We start from the raw sequence: 19,591 nt of genomic DNA on the forward strand, positions 1-19,591 counted from the left end.
GCCTGGTGCACCAATTGTGGCCCTACTTGGATCAGGAGGCTCTCCTCACAGTCACTCATGCCCTAATCACCTCACGGTTAGATTATTGCAATGCGCTCTATATGGGGCTACCCTTGAAAAGTGTTCGGAGACTACAGTTAGTCCAGAACGCAGCCACGCGAACTGTCGTGGGTGCACCTAGATACACCCACATTACACCAATTCTCCGTGAGCTGCACTGGCTCCCTATTGGTCTCTGGTCACAATTCAAGGTGTTGGTTATTACCTTTAAAGCCCTACATGGCTCAGGGCCAGGTTATCTTTGAGACCGCCTTCTGTCATATAGCTCCCAGCGACCGGTAAGATCCCACCGAGTTGGTCTCCTCTGGGTCCCGTCAGCTAAACAATGCCAGGGGAGGGCCTTCTCTGTGGCTGCCCCAGCTTTCTGGAACCAGTTACCTCCTGAGGTCCGGACCATCCCCACCCTATTGGCCTTCCGAAAAGCGGTGAAGACCTGGCTTTTCCGGCAGGCCTGGGGCCGTTGATCTCGTTCTTGTGATCTGGCGAGATCCAGCCATGAATGGTGTGAATGAGTTTTAAATGTTTTTAATGTTTTTAATTTTTAAATGTTTTTTATAATTATTTTTTAAAATGTATTGTGAGCCGCCCTGAGTCTTCGGAGAGGGGCGGCATATAAATTGAATTAATTAAATTAAATTAAATTAATTCTTTTTGTTAAAGATAGCTAAATGCCAAATCATCACTCTGAGGCATAATGTTGAATTCCAAGAATATGCATAGATTCTAGAGATCCTATTTCTTTATTGGAAACTCTACTCACCTGATCCGATAAAAAGAGAAAGTTAAAATAGAGTAATAGGAAGCATCTTACAGTTAGAGGATATAACGGAATAATATACGTTTCCATTGTGTGGTTAATTATTTGTGTATCATTAAATATGATATGAGGAATCATCTATGATAGGAGTAATGAATGAGAAGTTGGTTCCTACTAATATACATAGATACATACACACTGGATATATTCAGAAACCAGCCAATCGGTCAGTCAGTCACTAAGAAGCAACATACTATCTATAGAAAATTTCTTCACTAATCTTCAGAATCAAAAATTCTGGATTTAGTATCTTCATTAGGCCAATAGCAATAAAAATGTTTAGTAATTGCAGGTTTTACATTTTTCACAGCGAAGAACTAGAAAGGGGATTTTTAAAAAATGATATAGTAATTCTCTTTCAATTTCAGTTTTAAATGAAATGTGAATGAACTTCAAGATTGAAATTTGGAAGTTATCAGGTAATGTTGATTTGCAGCAAGACCTCTAAAGCCTTTGTCTTCATGTGACTTGTCATTTATAGGAAATGATACTGATATATTAGCTGGGTGAAGACTCCTATAAAGTTATATAAAAGAAATATTTTTTTTCTTATAGCCAACTAAAGAATTTTACAAATATTGTTTATCTTGAAAGTTGGGATTATATTGTTCCATTTAGGTTGATTCATAGGCTCTATAAGGGATGCATATACTTTTAAGTTTGGTTCAATCAAACAACTCTTCTAATTTCTATTAAAATTTAGAATATCTTTTAGTATATCTTTTAGGTTCCACACAACACTGTTTAATAAACAAACATTTTTCCACAAATTAGGACTGCTTCTACACTTTGATAGATTTATATGGACTATATTTTCAGATTGTCACTAGAACTTGAACAAAATACAGATGACACAAAGAATAATGATTAGAAGTGGCAAATATATAAGATGTAAATTCAAGTTGTATTTCTTTGTAAGTAATATTTATTTCTGTGAATGAAAAAAATAAAAATCAAGATTTTCTCAGTATACATATTTTTTAAAAAGTCTAGCAACATTTCTTTGAATAAATGTTTCTTGTAGCAGTAAAAAAATGAAGTAATAAAATAGTAGAATAGTATTTCCTTTTATTTATTTATTATATTTATTAAGAATTTTACATAACAGACAAATAAAGAAACAGAAAAAAAAAGATGTAAGAAAAGAAAAAAGTTATGAAACAATAAATTTTAACAAACGTTAACAAACCTATCATCTCCCTTCTCTCTGATGTTTTCCTGAAATCCTTTCAACCTTTATTTAATTCTCATCTGTTTCAATCATTGAATCGATTAATCACCATTGCATTTTTCCAAACACATTATAAACTTCTAGATCCATACATATATATGAATATTAAAGCTCTGTCCAATCTACTTGGACAATCTATTGTCCTATTTAATTGATAAATTGGCCTGTAATGTCATTTAAAGCTGGTTTCTCAATTTAGGTTTATTATTCTGGAAAAATTCAGCTATGCCTCTTCCATTAAATTACATGGAAGGGATTCTGACAGCACCTAGGACAAAATAAACAACAAGACCACTAGAAGAAGATAAAACAAAGTAAATTGATGGAGTAGTATTCATATATTTGATGATCTGCATTATCATAACTATACAAGAAGGGCACAAATATTTGTATTTAACTAGTTAGCAAATATTTAACTAGAATGGAAAGAAATCTTCATACTCTTCTTGTATGAGGGAATTAATTATGCTAAATTTTATAGAAATCTGTACTTGGGTTTTGGCAGCATGTACTTGTTCTAACAAGTTAGAACAATATTCTCAGTAATATTCTGCCAGGGCAATTTGCTTGAAATTCCTCACTTTTCTCCCAGATCCCTCTGAATATTATCTAGAACACAAACACATTAGTTGGACTAAAAATAGATATACGTGTTAAAGGGATCTAACTCTGTTGTCAAGGACAAAAGAAAAGAGAAAAGAAATACAATACTATACGTTATCTTAGATTAAAAAATATGAATTAATAATAGAAAATTATTTGTTAAAAGAAGAAGGGAAGAAAACTAAGACAAACAGAACAGTGGAAATATAGTAGGTTTTTAATCTGTTGATATATTAGGGTTATAATACCTCTCCTGTGTGAGCTGCACTGGCTCCCGGTGGTCTTCCGGGTGCGCTTCAAGGTTTTGGTTACCACCTTTAGAGCGCTCCATGGTTTAGGGCCTGGTTATTTACGGGACCGCCTCCTGCCGCAAACAGCCTCCCACCGGCCGGTACGCTCTCACAGAGAAGGTCTCCTCTGGATGCCGTCGGCCAAAGAATGTCGGCTGGCGGCCCCCAGGGGGAGAGCCTTCTCTATGGGGGCACCTACTATCTGGAACGAGCTCCCCCCGGAGATACGGAGGATCCCGGATCTACGCACCTTCCGCCGCGCTCTCAAGACCTTTTTATTTCACCAGGCTGGTCTGGTCTAACCTCTCCCATTCTCTTTTTAATGTAAATTTTAATTTGTTCTTAACCTGGGGTTTTAAATTTGTCTTGGGCTAAATTAATTTAATTCGATTTTACTTCTGCTCTTAAATTTTTGTATTCTATGTGTTTTATCTTGTGCCTGTTCACCGCCCTGAGTCCTTCAGGAGTAGGGCGGTATATAAATCAAATCAAATGAAAATGAAAAATGAAATAACTCCCAGAATTCTCATTCTGCATTGGGAAAAAGGCGTTACTTTATTAGAATATTTGAAAAAAAATAATTTTATAATAACACATATTCTCTTGTAATACTTAATATTGTGTGATTTTTCACTCTCAATCTTCCTGGACAGTGAAAAAGTAGATAAACTCAGTTTACCTACTCCTTGGGGAGCCAAAATTAGCAATGTTTTCTTTAAAAAATAATTCTTCAGATAGTTTACACAGCAGGAGTATAAAACTGCAAATGTTATAGCTGTTTAAAATGCATGCATTTGTTAATACTTTAGTGAGGCTGCTGTTAACTGGGTCATTCAGTTATATTTTCAGTTATAACCTGAATGTCCTGTACATCAAAAGAAAATTAAAAAAAATACTTGAATAATCCAAAAGCTTTATTATAAGACAATATTTATTGTCTTTTATGAAATGTAATATTTTTAAAGCTCAAACTATTTCTATAAAGTTACTGTGGTGTGATCAACAATTATAATATTAAATAAACCTAATGGAATTGGTTTGTCAAATAAGAATAACTGTTAATTTTAGCAACTCAAAAGTGATATTGTTACCTCTTCCAAGCAGGAATGTTTATACATGTAGTTGAACCAAAGCAATTCCTCTTAGTTTTTGGGAATCCAGGATAGTTGAGTGGATAAGATATTAACTTCAGACCTATAAACTCTGAATTACTGAAGATTTATCTCTTTCTCAGTCTAGTTAATGCTAAAGGGATGAAATTAAAGGGAACTCTTATATAAGATGTTTTGAATTCTTAGAAAAGATAGGCTAAATTTTAATTGTTGAATGTAGAATTTTCTAGATATGGTACCTTCCTGAAAAGATGTTCCGAAATTATGATAAACTAAACATATTAGTATTAATGCATACAATGTACAATTTGTTCATTTCTTTAAATCCATGAATTGCATGGAAGTGTATCAGTACAAGACACTATGTCAAATGCATTAGTTTAATGCTAATTTAATTCCTTGGGTGGTGTTAAAATTCATAAGGGATTATTTTCATGATAAAACTGTTAACAAAATTGATTTAGTTTTTGGACAGGGATGAAAGCAGATTAAAAGCAGTAATGTCATCAGGATCTAATAATACCTGTAACAGAATATTTATGTTTGCTTATTCATTATTCTGAATTATTAAACAAATGTAAAACTGGCCTTCAAATTTTATTGGACCCATTTCAACAATTTCAGCCTGTTGTTAAAAGAAATGTTTTACAATGGCGATTTCACAGATTGAATGATCCATGGATCTGGATCAGACCTGAATCAGCAGAAGAATTTTCTTTTCACTGTGGCATTAATGCAATAATTGTAAAATATCTTCAAATTATAGAGGTCATTAAACAGTTGTATTCCTATTAAAAGCCTTATAAAATATCAAAATGCATGCTCAGTGTATTTATTTATTTATTTATTATTTATTTATTATTTAAATTTCTATACCGCCCTTCTCCAGAATAGGACTCAGGGCGGTGAACAGCCAGAATAAAAAACAATACATACAAAATTTAAAAACAATTTAAAATAATTAAATATTATTGGCCGTAAATTAAAATAACCCAATTTAAAATCAATTTAAAATTAACTCAAGCCAGCCCCACTAGTTGAAATAAATGGGTTTTCAGGGCCCGACAAAAAATCCGGAGGTCTGTTATTGTACGTATCTCTGGGGGAGGTTGTTCCAGAGGGTGGGCGCCGCCACAGAGAAGGCTCTCCCCCTGGGGGTCGTCCGCCGACATTGTCTGGCGGACGGCACCCTGAGGAGGCCCACTCTGTGCGAGCGTACTGGCCGGTGGGAGGCTATTGGTGGCAGAAGGCGGTCTCGTAAGTACCCTGGCCCTAAGCCATGGAGCGCTTTAAAGGTGGTCACCAACACCTTGAAGCGCACCCGGAAGACCACCGGGAGCCAGTGCAGCTTGCGCAGGAGAGGTGTTACATGGGAGCGCCTCGTCGCCCCCATAATCCCCCGTGCGGCCGCGTTCTGGACCAGCTGGAGCCTCCGGGTGCACCCCAGGGGGAGCCCCATGTAGAGAGCGTTGCAGTAGTCCAGGCGGGAAGTGACGAGTGCCTGAGTGACTGTGCGTAGGGAGTCCTGATGTAGAAAGGGGCGCAACTGGCGTATCAGGCGGACCTGATAAAAAGCTCCCCTGGCCACGGCCGTCAAATGATCTTCTAACGACAGCCGTGCATCCAGGAGGACGCCCAAGTTACGAGCCCTCTCCGTGGGGGCGAGTGATTCGCCCCCAATAGCCAGCGATGGCGTCAGCTGGCTATATCGGGACGCCGGAAGCCACAGCCACTCGGTCTTGGAGGGGTTGAGTCGGAGCCTGTTTCTCCCCATCCAGGCCCGCACGGCCTCCAGGCACTGGGACATCACTTCAAGGGCATCGTTGGGGTGGCCTGGGGTGGAGATGTACAGCTGGGTGTCATCAGCGTACTGATGGAACTCCACCCCGAAGCCACGGATGATCTCACCCAGCGGCTTTACATAAATGTTGAACAGAACGGGCGAGAGGACTGACCCTTGTGGCACCCCACAAGCAAGGTGCCTCGGGGTCGACCGCTGCCCCCCTGTCAACACAGATTGCGACCGGTCAGAGAGGTAGGAGGAGAACCACCGCAGAACGGTGCCCCCCACCCCCAACCCCGCCAACCGGTGCAACATGATACCATGGTCGATGGTATCAAAAGCCGCTGAGAGGTCTAACAGGACCAGGATAGAGGAGCAACCCCTATCCCGAGCCCACCAGAGATCATCCACCAACGCGACCAATGCCGTTTCCGTGCTGTGCCCAGGCCGGAAGCCGGACTGGAGTGGGTCTAGATAGACAGCTTCATCCAGGTACCGGGGAAGCTGTTGCGCCACCACACTCTCAACAACCTTCGCAACAAAGCGAAGGTTGGAGACTGGACGATAGTTAGCCAAAACAGCCGGATTCAGAGAGGGCTTCTTGAGGAGGGGCCTCACAACCGCTTCTTTCAAAGCGGCCGGCAGGACCCCCTCACTCAAAGAAGCGTTAACAATCTTCTGGAGCCAGCCTCGTGTCACCTCCCGGGAAGCCAGTACCAACCAGGAGGGGCACGGGTCCAATAAACATGTGGTTGCATTCAGCCGTCCCAGGACCCTGTCCATGTCCTCGGGAGCCACAGGATCGAACTTCCCCCAGATAACACTCTCAAGACCTGTCTCAGTCATCCCGTCCGGACATACCCAGTCAGAGGCCAGCCCTTCCCGAATCTGAGCGATTTTGTCATACAGATACTGCACAAAGTCCTCAGCTCGGCCCTGCAAGGGGTCATCCCGCACTTCCAGATGGAGGAGGGAGCGGGTCACCCTAAACAGGGCGGCCGGGCGATTATCTGATGACGCGATAAGAGCGGCAAAATAGCTAGATTTCGCCGCTTTTATCGCCACTAGGTAGGTCTTAATATGAGACCTCACCAGTGTTCGGTCGGATTCGGAGCGGCTGGTCCTCCAACTACTCTCCAGGCGTCTTTTCCGGCGCTTCATCTCCCTAAGCTCCTCGGAGAACCAAGGAGCTAGGTGAGTTCGGTGCCGGGTCAGAGGCCGCAAAGGCACGACACGGTCCAAGGCCCCGGCAGCCGCACTATCCCAGGCGGCCACCAGATCTTCAGCCGAGTCATGAGCCAGAGTCTCAGGAAATGGCCCAAGCTCCATCTGGAACCTATCAGGGTCCATCAGGCGCCTGGGGCGGAACCACCTGGTCGGTTCCGCCTCCCTGCGGCGGGGTGCAGCGGTTAGAAAGTCCAGTCGAAGGAGCGAGTGGTCAGACCATGACAAGGGTTCGATGGCTATATCCCCTATATCAAGGCCACTCAACCACTGACCAGAGACAAAAACTAAGTCCAGAGTGTGTCCCCCTGCGTGAATGGGGTCATGAATTAACTGAGTAAGGTCCATGGCCGTCATGGAAGCCATGAACTCTCGAGCCACCTCAGACGTTTCACCGATAGATGGCAGGTTGAAATCCCCCATGATAACAAGTCTGGGGGTGTCCACCGCCACCTCGGCTATAACGTTAAGCAGCTCGGGCAGGGCCGTTGCCACGTGGCAGGGAGCCAGGTACGTGACCAACAAGCCCATCTGTACTCCACGACCCCACTTTACAAAGAGGGACTCACATCCGGCTATCTGTGGAACAGTGGTCTCCCTTGGATCCAGACCTTCCTTTATAATAACCGCCACCCCCCCGCCCCTGCCCTGAGCCCTCGGCTGATGAAATGCACGGAAGCCTGGTGGGCATATATCCACGAGGGGAACTCCCCCCTCCTGGCCCAACCAGGTCTCCGTAATGCCCGCCAGGTCCGCCTCCCCCTCCTGAATAATAACCCAGTGTACCTGGGTTATTAATGCGGCTTCAGTATTAAAAAATCTAAGTAGACCATTTTTACTTCCTCAGTAATCCCTTTCTCAAATTATTCAATGCTTTCTAAACCATTGCTTATTTCCCTAGCAAAAACCTGGCTAACCTCATAGCTATCAAACCATGTTATTCTAATTAACATACATTTATAAAGTAAATTGAAGACTGAACTAAAGAGACAAAAGATGTATAGTTTTTGCCCCCTCTATGATCTGGGGCTGTATTAATAATTTGTGGTGGAAACTGATTTTTATATGCTAAGAGGTGGGGAACAATGGCTTCTTTATGACTTGTGGGCTTCAAGTCCCAGAAATTTGGGAGTTGAAGTCCACATAAAAGGCCCACCATTCCCCACCCCTGTGCTAAATAAATATACTTCTTTTCTGTAGATAGGCACAATTGTTATGGTAGGCTGTGTAGCAGGATTACTTATTCCACCCCTACACAACATCCTTGGCATTCCATTTTTAAGAACCTTTTGCAATTGACAATACAATGAGTTTTGTATCCTGATAGTAAAGTAAAATTAGGAGAAATTTAGAACTACTAGCAGAGTACTCTATATTTGAAGAAGTAATGGTGTAGGAACCTAAATAGTTTGCAGCTTTCTCTTACACCCAAGTGCCATGTTTTGATGGAGACACATTTAGAATCTTGAATCATTTAGAATTTTGATAAAAAGTAGTATCTGGTAGCTGTTTAATACCGGCTTCCAGATCTGAGTTACAAACTCCATATGATTAGTTTACACCCAAATCTAGCAGCTTTCCGTTAACAAATAGTTTTCTTGCAGACATGGCCAGTCACAAAATAAGTATGCATTAGAAAGCAATTAGCCTTCCAGGTTATTCTCTACATTTCCCATAGACCAGGGGGTCAAACTGGCGGCCCATGGGCCGGATGCATCATGCACAGTCCACGCCCACCCCAGCTCCAGGAAGGGGGGAAATGTTGCGATATGTCACATGATGGCAATGTGACATCACGAGTTTGACACCTGTGTCATAGACATTTAATATAGCCTGAAATCAACCTTGCAAATAAAGTCAATACCTAAGGCTGGTATAAGTTGTCTATTGTTTTAATTTAAAAAATCTTTAAAAGATCAATTGTACACGGAATTTGATGGACATTGAAAGATTCCACATTGCATCCTTTAGCACTGTTAATTGTTTTCTCTATAAGTGCATAAATTGTTTTCTCTATAAATTCTCTAATTTATAGAGACTTCTATATAGATATGTAAACACCGTTACTTATCTAATACAATATTGCTTGATATTAATTTATGGAGAGGAAGAAGGTTTGATGAGCTTCTTGGACTTTTAGTTGTCATGTCACATGAAGAATTAGTGGAATACCTTAGTTTAGGAGTTGTAGATACAACTACACATGACATTTTTATTTAATTATTGAGTTAGTATACCAAGTATAACAAGGATCCTAGGTTTTTAAAATATTACCATGGTTTCTGTATGTCTTATTGCCTCCTTCAACTATTTCTAACTATAATACAGATGTACCATTACAAGATCTATTCTAGTAATCATTGAGTATACAATATGGGGCATTTCAAATGTGCTGGAAATTAATATTCTAATATCTGGCTGTTATTAGTGATTGAGGTACTATAGTGCTTCCAGAGAACACATGTCCATGTCTCTATTTTCTGTTTTAGTTTAATAACCGCAAAAAATTGCTTCTTGATATAATAAGTCCTGTATATTTCTTTTTATCCACTCTTAATTAACTGCTTTGTTGTAATTTATGTATGTTTTCCTTCTTTATTGTTGATACTAAGTCAATAATTAAATAAAAATGTAATGTGTTATGTCATTTCACCAGTAGCCAAAAATATTTTGGTCTTTTTTGTATCCTCAAGGGGAAGTGACATTTCCAATGTCAAGTAAAACACAAGACTAGTGGTAAGGACAAAAAATATAATTTGCATAATATTACAGTTTGAATGTAAAAAATAGGTTTCCAAAATAAATGTGCACAGGAGGGAACACAGAGATTCTTTGCAACTTTTAACCTGTAGTTTTTGTATTCATTTGCAAGCCATTATAGATGTTTTAGAAATGATATAACATTCAGGAAATTTTTGGATAGCAAACACTATTCATTTCAGTGATGGAGATTCGGATAAGGAGTTCGGATTTAATGTCGTATTGAATGTAAATATTAATTGCAGAGATCTCTGTATTGTTGAATTTATAAAGGCAAATTTAGAGTACCAAACATTTAACATTTAAAGTAGTCTTATGAAAGTTTTGTAATGAATTTGCTTGTATTTGCATATTGATGTGGGTGTTCCAAGGAATTCATTAAAATATAGATTTCCTAGAATCAAGCTTATTTCTTGGTGACTAGAGAGTGCCCATATTGTTCTCTTGGTGAGAGCTTAGAATTAATTTGTCCCTAGTGGATTTTTTTTTTTTTAACTTTCAGGTCTAACCAATGATCATGTGTTTCCTGATGATCTCCTATCTAATTTAATACAGCCCCTGTATTAAATACTTAGATTTTTGGAATCAGCGAATTCAGCTAGGCAAGGCCATCTTCTGCAGGGAGAGCTGCAAGCATTTAGTTATTTTAAGTTGGCTGTTGATATCAACAGTATCATATGACAGAGGTATTAAACTTTCAAAAAGAAAATATTCATGTGAAATATTGATTCTTGTGGGTATAAAGAGAAATCTAGAAGGCACATATAAAATATTTATGAATACATTTGCCTTTTTGAGAGACAAAGTATCTGTCCCACTTCTTTTACCTAAACTGCTGCAGAAGTCATAGTTTGGATTTACTACATTAATCAATAAGGCAAAGGAGCCATTGGTCACCACACCAATTAATTTGAATTTCATTTTGGTAATAACCCTTGCAACACATTCATTATTTGACTCAGATACTACTAGAATATTGACAATAGATGTCAGCCAACACTTACTGATACATTTATTTGTTATAACATAAAACCACTATAATTATGGGTCTTTTTCTTACTTCTTACCTGAATTGATTAATTGCTTTAATTGCTTCCCATTTTAAATGCGTTATTAAGCCTTTTATGCATGTTGCATTTGTCTTTTAAACAATAAGTAAAAGGATATCATGGAAGTCATTGCACAATTATTTGCATAGTGTGGATTAAATAAACGTTTTTGAGCAGACTTGTATTTTGTACAGTGCAAAGAAATAGGCAAAATTTTCTATCATTCTCTTTTTATTTTCTATATGCAACAGGAAATTAAAAATGTGGATTTATATTTCAAAATAGCTAAGCTGTTCACGAAATCAACAGCAACAGACGTTTTTCTAAAACTTGGCAGCAGCTCAAAACTTATTGTTGTATTCTTAATCTTTAGCAATAACAGTAATGATTCAATAATTATCAGTAGTTAATAGGTAGAATTGGTGCACATTGATCAAATCATACAATACATAAAATACATATATTGAATTTAACATATGTATGTATGTATAAGCTTTGACTTTCAGTGTAATTGCCTCATATTTTCATTTTATAAATGTGACAACACTGTTTGATTCTGTTATTTTTTATCGTATAAGCACTGGAAACTGTAGGAGATTGCAGAAAATAGAGGTATAAAAATCTTCACATAACAACAACTGGAAGAGGACAAAGACAATGCAAATATTTTATGAACAAAATAAATTCAGTTAATTTAAAAATGAAGACATGTATTTATTGCTTAATAAATACATGTTTTGTTCGAATATTGAATATTGTTCAGTATAAGAAAAGAATGGCTTAAATAAAATATTTGTTTCAAAATATGCCACATTGGCAATACATAAATAAAAGTACAGATGTAGTTCAGCAGTTGTACTTGACTTTTAATGACAACTCTCATTGGAATAGCATAAGTAAATTTACATTGACATTGATGGCAAAACAATACACTATTTAATTTTGCATACGGCTTCAAACTGTTAAATGTGCCCGATTTATTATGTTTTACTGATAACTATTAACAATGCCATAGAAAGTTCTGCTTTTGATCGTGTTAGGTTTGCTTCTCCTTTAATGCCACATAAGTTGAAATTTAAGTTTTCAATGGTTCAATTAACCAGCAATTGTCTGGTTAAATGTTCTCACTGTTAGGAAATTACTCCTTAATTCTCCTTGATTAGTTTTCATCCATTGTTTCTTTGTCTCTGTTGTGCTTTGGAAAATAAGTTGACTCCCTCTTATTTGTGACAGCCCCTCAAATACTGGAATACTGTTATCATGTCATCCCTAGTCTTTCTTTTCTCTAGACTGGCCAGATCCATTCCTGCACATTTCTCACTGTTAGGAAGTTTCTCCTTAGTTCCAGGTTGCTTCTGTCCTTGATTAGTTTCCATCCATTGTTTTTTGTCCTGCCTATAGGTAAATAAGTTGATCCCCTCTTTTTTGTGGCAACCTCTAAAATACTGGAATAGTGCTATCATGTCACCCCTAGCCTTTCTTTTCTCTAAACTTGCCAAACCCAAATCCTGCAACCATAATACGTTTTTGTCTCCAAGCTGTTAATCATCTTAGCTGCTCTTCTTTGCACTTTTTCCAAAGTCTCACCATCTTTTTTGTAATGTGGTGACCAAAACTGAATGCAATATTCCTGGTGTGGTCTTACTATTTATAAAGCAGTACTAATACGTCACATGATGTTGACTCTATGCCTCTGTTTATACAATCAAGGATTGTATTAGCTTTTTTGGCTGCTGCTACACACTGCTGATTCATGTTTAAGTGATTGTCCACTCGGACTCCCAAGGTCCCTCTCCCAGCTACTGTTTTTGAACCATACCTAATACCAAATACCTAATCTGTATTCGTACCTTTGGTCTTTCTTGCCTAGATATAAAACCTTGCTTTTCTACACATCAATTTCATGTTATTGGATAGGGCCCATTGTTCAAGTCTGTCAAGATCTTTTCTGGATCCTGAGGTTGTCTTCTGGGGTGTTGACTCTTCCTGCCAGTTTAGTGTCATCTGAAAATTTGATGAGTTCCCTTTCCATTCCCTCATCTAAGTCATTTATGAAGACATTGGCCTAAGATGGAACCTTGTGGTACCCCACTGCTTACTTCCCTCCATGTAGACGTAGTACCATTAGGGGCTACTCATTGAGTACAGTTTGTCAGCCAGTTACAAAGCCACCTGGTAGTGATTCTATCTATCCCACATTTTTCTACTTTACCAAGAAGTTGGTTGTAATCTACTTTGTTGAAAAGCTTGCTGAAGTCTAAGTATACTATGTCCTCAGCATTTTGCTAGTCTACTAATTTATAGTCAAAGAATAAAATAAGATTGTTTTGGCATGATCTGTTTTTAATAAACCTATGCTGGTTACTAGTTATAACTTTCTTTGTTTCTAGATGTTCACAGATCTAGGTTTTTTTAAAATTACTTTTTTCCAGTATCTTCCCAGGTATTGATTTTAGGCTGATTGGTCTGGAGCTTTCTGGGTATGTCACCCCCCCCCCTTTTTTTTTTTTTTTTGAAGATGAGAACCACATCAGTTCTTTTCTAGTCCTCAGGTAGTTCCCTGGTGCTCCAGGATTTTATAAAGATATGGTACATATATGGTGAGATAACATCTGCTAGCTCCTTCAAAACTCTGGGATGTAATTCATCAGGTTCTGGTGAATTATATTCATCAAGATGAGACAGGTATTTTCTTATCATTTTCTTGTTTTTATTTTTATTTCTAGTTTGTCTTTTTCAGTTATGTTTTTGGTAGGCTGGACTATAGTTTCTTTTTGAATGAAGACTGATGCAAAGACTGAGTTAAGCAGCTCTACTTTCTCTCTACTTCCTGTTACTTCCTTGCCATCTTCTATCTTTAGTGGACCGACTGTTTCCTTGATTTTATTCTTATTATTTATATGTTAAAAGTTTTTTTACCTTTGACTTTTGTGCAATCATGCTGGTTTCTTCTTGGATTTCTTGTATTGCTTTTTCAGTGGTATTGTGTTGGTCTGGGTTTTTATGTTAATATTTTTCAGACTTTTCCACACTTCTTGAGTTGTTTTCCCCTTTAGGATTTTTATCAATGGAATTTTTCTTAAACTCTCTGAGTTTGTTACATTTTAGCTGTACTATTAAATGCAGGTTGGCCTGAAAAAATGCTTTGGTCATTCAAGATTTAATAAGAGATGGGTGAGCTAGTCTCTGGATCTAGCTGGATCCAAAAGAAGGTTTCTCTATTGGAAATGTGCTGACCTGGTTTTCAAGTGTGATGTGCCTTTCCCGAGTGGTTTGGATGGCCCATAGTCTCTTGGTCTCTCCTAAATCCTTAAAAAACTGGCTTTTCCCAGAGTGTTAGAGAAGCCTGTTTTTCATGATTTATCTGAATGATTGCAGTTAGCTTCAGCTGTTTTCTTTTTTTGGCGGGGGGGGGGGGGGATATTTTTTTGCTTACCTCTTTTTAATCTGACTTTAGCCACCCAGCGTCTTAATATGTGAATTGAGCAACTACTTATATAAGTGTCTTAAATAAATACAATTCAGGTATTGTTTCCATATATTTTTTCCTTCTCCCTGTTCCATGTGAGAGCTCGAATGCATACTAGAATGATAATATTGCTCCGAATATTGTGATCCTTAGTAGACAATTTGAAACATCCTAGTGATCAATGTAGTTGAAGATGTCAGTGTACTACGATGGTAGAGAAGTTGTAAAAATATAGAAGCTTGGGAATCTGCATATTCTTATTTCATAAACCTGATAAGCTAATACTAGTAATACAAGTATGTGATTCTTGGGTAAGGCAGGTGATTTCATTTCAGCACATACCTGTATCTTCAAAGCCATTGAATAATGTTGTTCACAGACAAAATACATAATTACATCTTTCACACTGTTACTCTTGATACCTTAGTATCAAAAGCTTAGGCTTTAAAATCCAACATGTTTACAAGCAGTGTGAACTGAAAAAATAAAAGTATATATTTAAAAAGAAGTTATCCCACAAAATTATTCCCAAGTGTCTCAACAATGCATTGAGTTTAAAGCAAATCATTATCATTTATTGGTCATTACATATCATTAATCATAACAGAATAAATATTTTGCTTCTGTTTAATTTGATTCTTTTGTTTCTTAATCTTCAGTGTCTTGTGTTTGAAGATGCTCCCAATGGAGTGAAGGCATCACTGAAGGCTGGTATGCAAGTAATCATGATTCCAGATGAAAACTTGAACAAAGATCTTACAAAAGAAGCAACTTTAGTGCTGGGGTCCATGAGTGATTTCAAGCCAGAATTGTTTGGTCTACCACCATTTGATTGAACATTTTTTTTTAATTAATTTAGTATTTTTTTTAAAAAAACATAGTTTTTTTCTTTTTCTTTATAGTATTGTTTCATTATTTACACTTCAGCTTAATTCAGAATTAAAATCAGAATTAAAATCACAGAATTAAAATGTATTTGAAGCCTAAGAGGTTTTTAGATTATGAAAAAAAGAAATGCTCTTTTTCATATTTGTTTTCAAAAAATCAACTAATAGCTCTCCTAAATGTTCTCATTACTTCTTCCATCATTTTTATCTTCAGAAAAATTCTATAAAGAAAATTTTCTCTGTTGTTTTTTTTTTTTTTTTTGATTGGTAATCACCAGAAATAGTCATGCAGAACTATACCGTGTTTCCCCGAAAATAAGACATCCCCTGATAATAAGCCCAATCGGGCTTTTCAGCGCATGCACATCCCCCCAAAATAAGCCCCCCACCAACTACTTATATGCATGTGCAGCCAGACCTGCCATTTCCTCTGGTTGCTTTCCGCGCAAACAACATAAAGTGAGGCGATGCTGGAAAAGGGGCGAAAGGAGAGGAACATGCTGCACACACCCCACATGTCCTTACCGTATCTACCGGTAGCGCTGATGGCCACCGCAAAAAGAGTGGTAGGCCAGCGACGCATCTCGTGCCCGGTAACTGGTAACACTGATGGCTGCCACAAAAAGAACAGCAGGCCAGCAATGTGCTTTGCGCCCCATTCCTTACCAGTACCTACCACCGCTTCCAACAAAAATGAGAGAGAGAATGGAGAAAGAGAAAGGAAAAGAAAGAAAGAAAGAAAAAGAAAGAAAGAAAGGGAGAGGAAAAAGTGAGAAACAGAAATGAGAGGGAGGGAGGGAAAGAGAGATCCATTTCCCACACAAAGGGAAACCACAATTGCAATCTCTAAACCCCCACACAGGGAAACACAATGCCAAATCCCAACTCCCACAGCCCCAGGGTTTTGGATTAATGGATTTAATGATCTAAAATGACTTTTATTTTGACCCCCAGACAATATGAGTTCAAAAAGAAAGAGCTACTCCATGGAATTCAAGAAAGGAATAGTGAAAGATTCTCAGGGCAAGAATCTGGCAGCTTTCTGCAAAGAGAAGATGTTGGATCTACGTATGGTCCGAAATGGAGAGTAGAGTACAATAATCTCAGTTAAGAAGGGAAATGACAAAAAGTGCAGGTGTGGATCAGATTGGCAACCATTATTTCCTGAACTTGAAGACACTATCTCTGAATGGATCGCTGACAGGAGAGCAAAGGCTTTAGTTGTACACAGGGCTAATATTCAGGCATTTGCCCTTGAAATGGCACCACAATTACAAATTTCCAAGGAACAATTCAAAGCCTCTCAACACTGGCTGGATAGCTTCCTTCAGCGACATGAACTGTCTCTGAGGAGATCCACCTCGCTGTTCAAGCTGGAAGATGAACTTGTCAAACGGGCACTTGCATTCAAGTTGTTCGTTGATAGCATTGATTTTGCCAAGTATCAGCTATCGAACATTATCACTATGGATGAAACAGCAGTCTTTATGGGCCAAGGGGCTCAAACCACCATTGACCAGAGGGGTGCCACATCAATTTATATTCCCTCCATGGGATAGGAAAGCGCATGTGTGACGTGCATATTGGCTATTCGGATGCATGGAACCAAAGTCACACTGCTAATAATAAGCAAGGGAAAGAAGGACAAAATCAAAAGGGTTTCAGGGATTTACGTCCTTGAAACCGAAAAGGCCTGGTGCACCCAAGCAGCTATCAGGAAGTGGGTGGAGCTAATGCTCCCACTTGTTGTGCGAGGTGGCCAAAGAGGCATAGTGGTATGGGATTTAGCCAGCACTCACCGTGCCAAGGATATGAAAAAATTTCTTACTCAATGCAGGATCGATCAAATTATGATTCCTGCAGGAATGATTGCTACCTGCAGACATTGGATATCAATATTAATAAGCCGTTTAAGGACCATCTCCACATGCAAATAAATCAATACATAGAACACGGAATGATAAGAAACCAGAGAGGTAATTTTATGAAGCCTGGCCTGCCAGAATTCATCAATTGGGTGAAGAATGCCTAGGAAAAAATAAGTGATGACTGTGTTGCAAATGCAATAAGAGCAGGCTACATAGACAGGAGGTACTCTTTTAAGGAGACCGCTATTGCTAAGCATGAGCAATTGGGACCAATGGTGTTGAGCAAAATGAAACATTAAAAGAAACATAGGATGGAATTCAGGATGTGGACAGTTTTGATGATGTTGTGGAAAAAGATGATATGACTACCATATTGGAATAAATTGTTGAGTTTGAAAAAATTGTTGAATTTGAAAAAAATCAATGAATTTTAATATGGTAAATTGTTGAATTTGAATAAATTGTTGTACCATACATGAGCATTGTGGTTTCCCTGTGTGTGAGTTCAGGGTTTGCAATTGTGGTTTCCTTGTGTTTGGGAAATGGGTCTCTCTTTCCCTCCCTCCCTCCCACTCATTTCTGTTTCTCCTTTTCCTCTCTCTCATCCCCTCCCTCTCTTTCTTTCTTTTCTTTCTCTCTCTCATTCTCTTTCTCGTTTGTTTTGAGTCTCACAAAGACTAATTTCTGGCATCTTTTATCAAGGCGGGTGGCAGGTGGGGGCATGGAGTGAGATGTGGCATCTCTTGCTGTCTCTTCTTCCCCCCACCAGGCATGGCAGGGTTTCTTGCCTCTCGCTTATCCACCCGCCCCCTTTAGGGATTCAATTTGGGGGTGGCAGGTGGGGTGGGTGAGAAACGTGTCCAGGGCAACATATAAAAAAAAACTTTATTGAACTCGTGAGGAGGGGTTTTTTTTACAACATGTTTCCCTGGACACAACGCCCGCGTCCCGCTTCTCGCCCGTCCTACCTGCCATCCCAAATTGCATCCCTAAAGGGGGCGAGTGGCTAAGCAAGGGGCAGGAGCCCTGCCATGCCCAGCGAGGAGTGGGAGAAGAAACAGCAAGGGGAACCACGTCTTGCTCCACGCATCTCGCTTCTCCCCTGCCCCACCTGCCATCTCTCTCAATAAAGAGACAGCGGGGAAGGGAAGCAGCCAGGCTGCTGTTGCCATTGGGGTGAAGTGGGACGTATTGGGCCGCGAGATGTGCATCACCTTTCTAGCTCCGTCACGTTCTTCACCGTTGTGTCCAAGAAAACACATTGTAAAAGGAAACTTCTTGCGAGTTCAAAATTCTCGAACTTGCGAAGTTTTCTTTTACAACATGTTTCCTTGGACACAACGGTGAGAAACGCGATGGAGCTGGAAACATAAGACGTGCATCCTGCTTCTTACCCGACCCACTTGCCACCCCCAAATTGCATCCCTAAAGGGGGCAGGTGGCTAAGCAAGTTGCAGGAGCCTTGCCATGCCCAGCGAGGGGGGAGAGAGATGGCAAGGGGAGCCACGTCTCGCTCCACGTGTTTCGCTTCTTCTCCGCCCCACATGCCAGAAATGAGTCTTTGTGAGACTCGTCGCGCCCCCACCGCTGCAAGACTTGTGCCATTGCACGCACAAATGGCAGCACTGCCACTGGGTTTGACATATCGGCACAGCCGTGAGCGGCAGGACAACAGCTGTGCTGGTATGATGAAGCTCACGGCGGTGCAGCAACAGCACAACAAGCCTTGCAGAGTCCTGCTCCACAAGGCGGCGGCGGGACATGTCAGGACAGCGCCAGCCAGCCTCTCGGCTGGCGCGAAGAACGGAGGGGAGGCGATAGTGGCGACGGGACATCCAGTCCCATGCTCACCACCTCCTGCACCCCCAAAATAATAAGCCCCCCCCCCCGATAATAAGGCCAAGCCTTTATTTCGGGGTTCAAAAGAAAATAAGACAGCGTCTTATTTTTGGGTAAACACGGTATTTAAATCACTTTGGGTGGACTTTATTACAAGATTCTACCACCAGTGATAAAATTATCTTTGAATTTATGTGTAAAGTTCTTTGACCATCTAAATAGGAGGGCTTTAGCTCTGTTTTCAACATCTTTTACGTAGTTGTCTGTGTTTAGCTGAATGTGAAACATGTAGTTGAAAATATTGCACAAATAATAATTTGTTGTATAATCTGAATTCATGCATCATGGTAAAACGGTGGGCAACCTATTATCTCAGAGCCATCTATGGCTCCAAAGCTCTTTGTTATAATCCTCAGAAAGTTTTTTGTGACCAAGAATTGCACACAAATAATAACGCCACAGTTATCAATAATAATGGCATAATATATTACTATTTATTTGGTGAGATATGTAGGAAAGCTATAATGTATGTTCTAAAATAGGTATAACAGGGTTAATGAAAAATACATAACACTCCTGTAAATTTATTGACCTAACAT

General features: G+C 39.4%; 1 protein-coding gene across 1 annotated transcript in view; it reads left to right on the forward strand.

The window, feature by feature from the left end:
- PUDP (pseudouridine 5'-phosphatase) overlaps positions 1–17,458 on the forward strand; it is a 72,461-nt gene extending 55,003 nt beyond the window's left edge. The window contains exon 4 of the mRNA XM_034431463.3: positions 15,058–17,458. Within this exon, the coding sequence (XP_034287354.3) occupies positions 15,058–15,234 (177 nt within the window). The 3' untranslated portion in view covers positions 15,235–17,458. The remainder of the gene's footprint in view (positions 1–15,057) is intronic.
- Positions 17,459–19,591: the final 2,133 nt, after the last annotated feature.

The sequence above is a fragment of the Pantherophis guttatus genome, chromosome 5, assembly GCF_059756535.1.
Source record: "Pantherophis guttatus breed Tessera chromosome 5, ASM5975653v1, whole genome shotgun sequence".
Taxonomy (NCBI): domain Eukaryota; kingdom Metazoa; phylum Chordata; class Lepidosauria; order Squamata; family Colubridae; genus Pantherophis; species Pantherophis guttatus.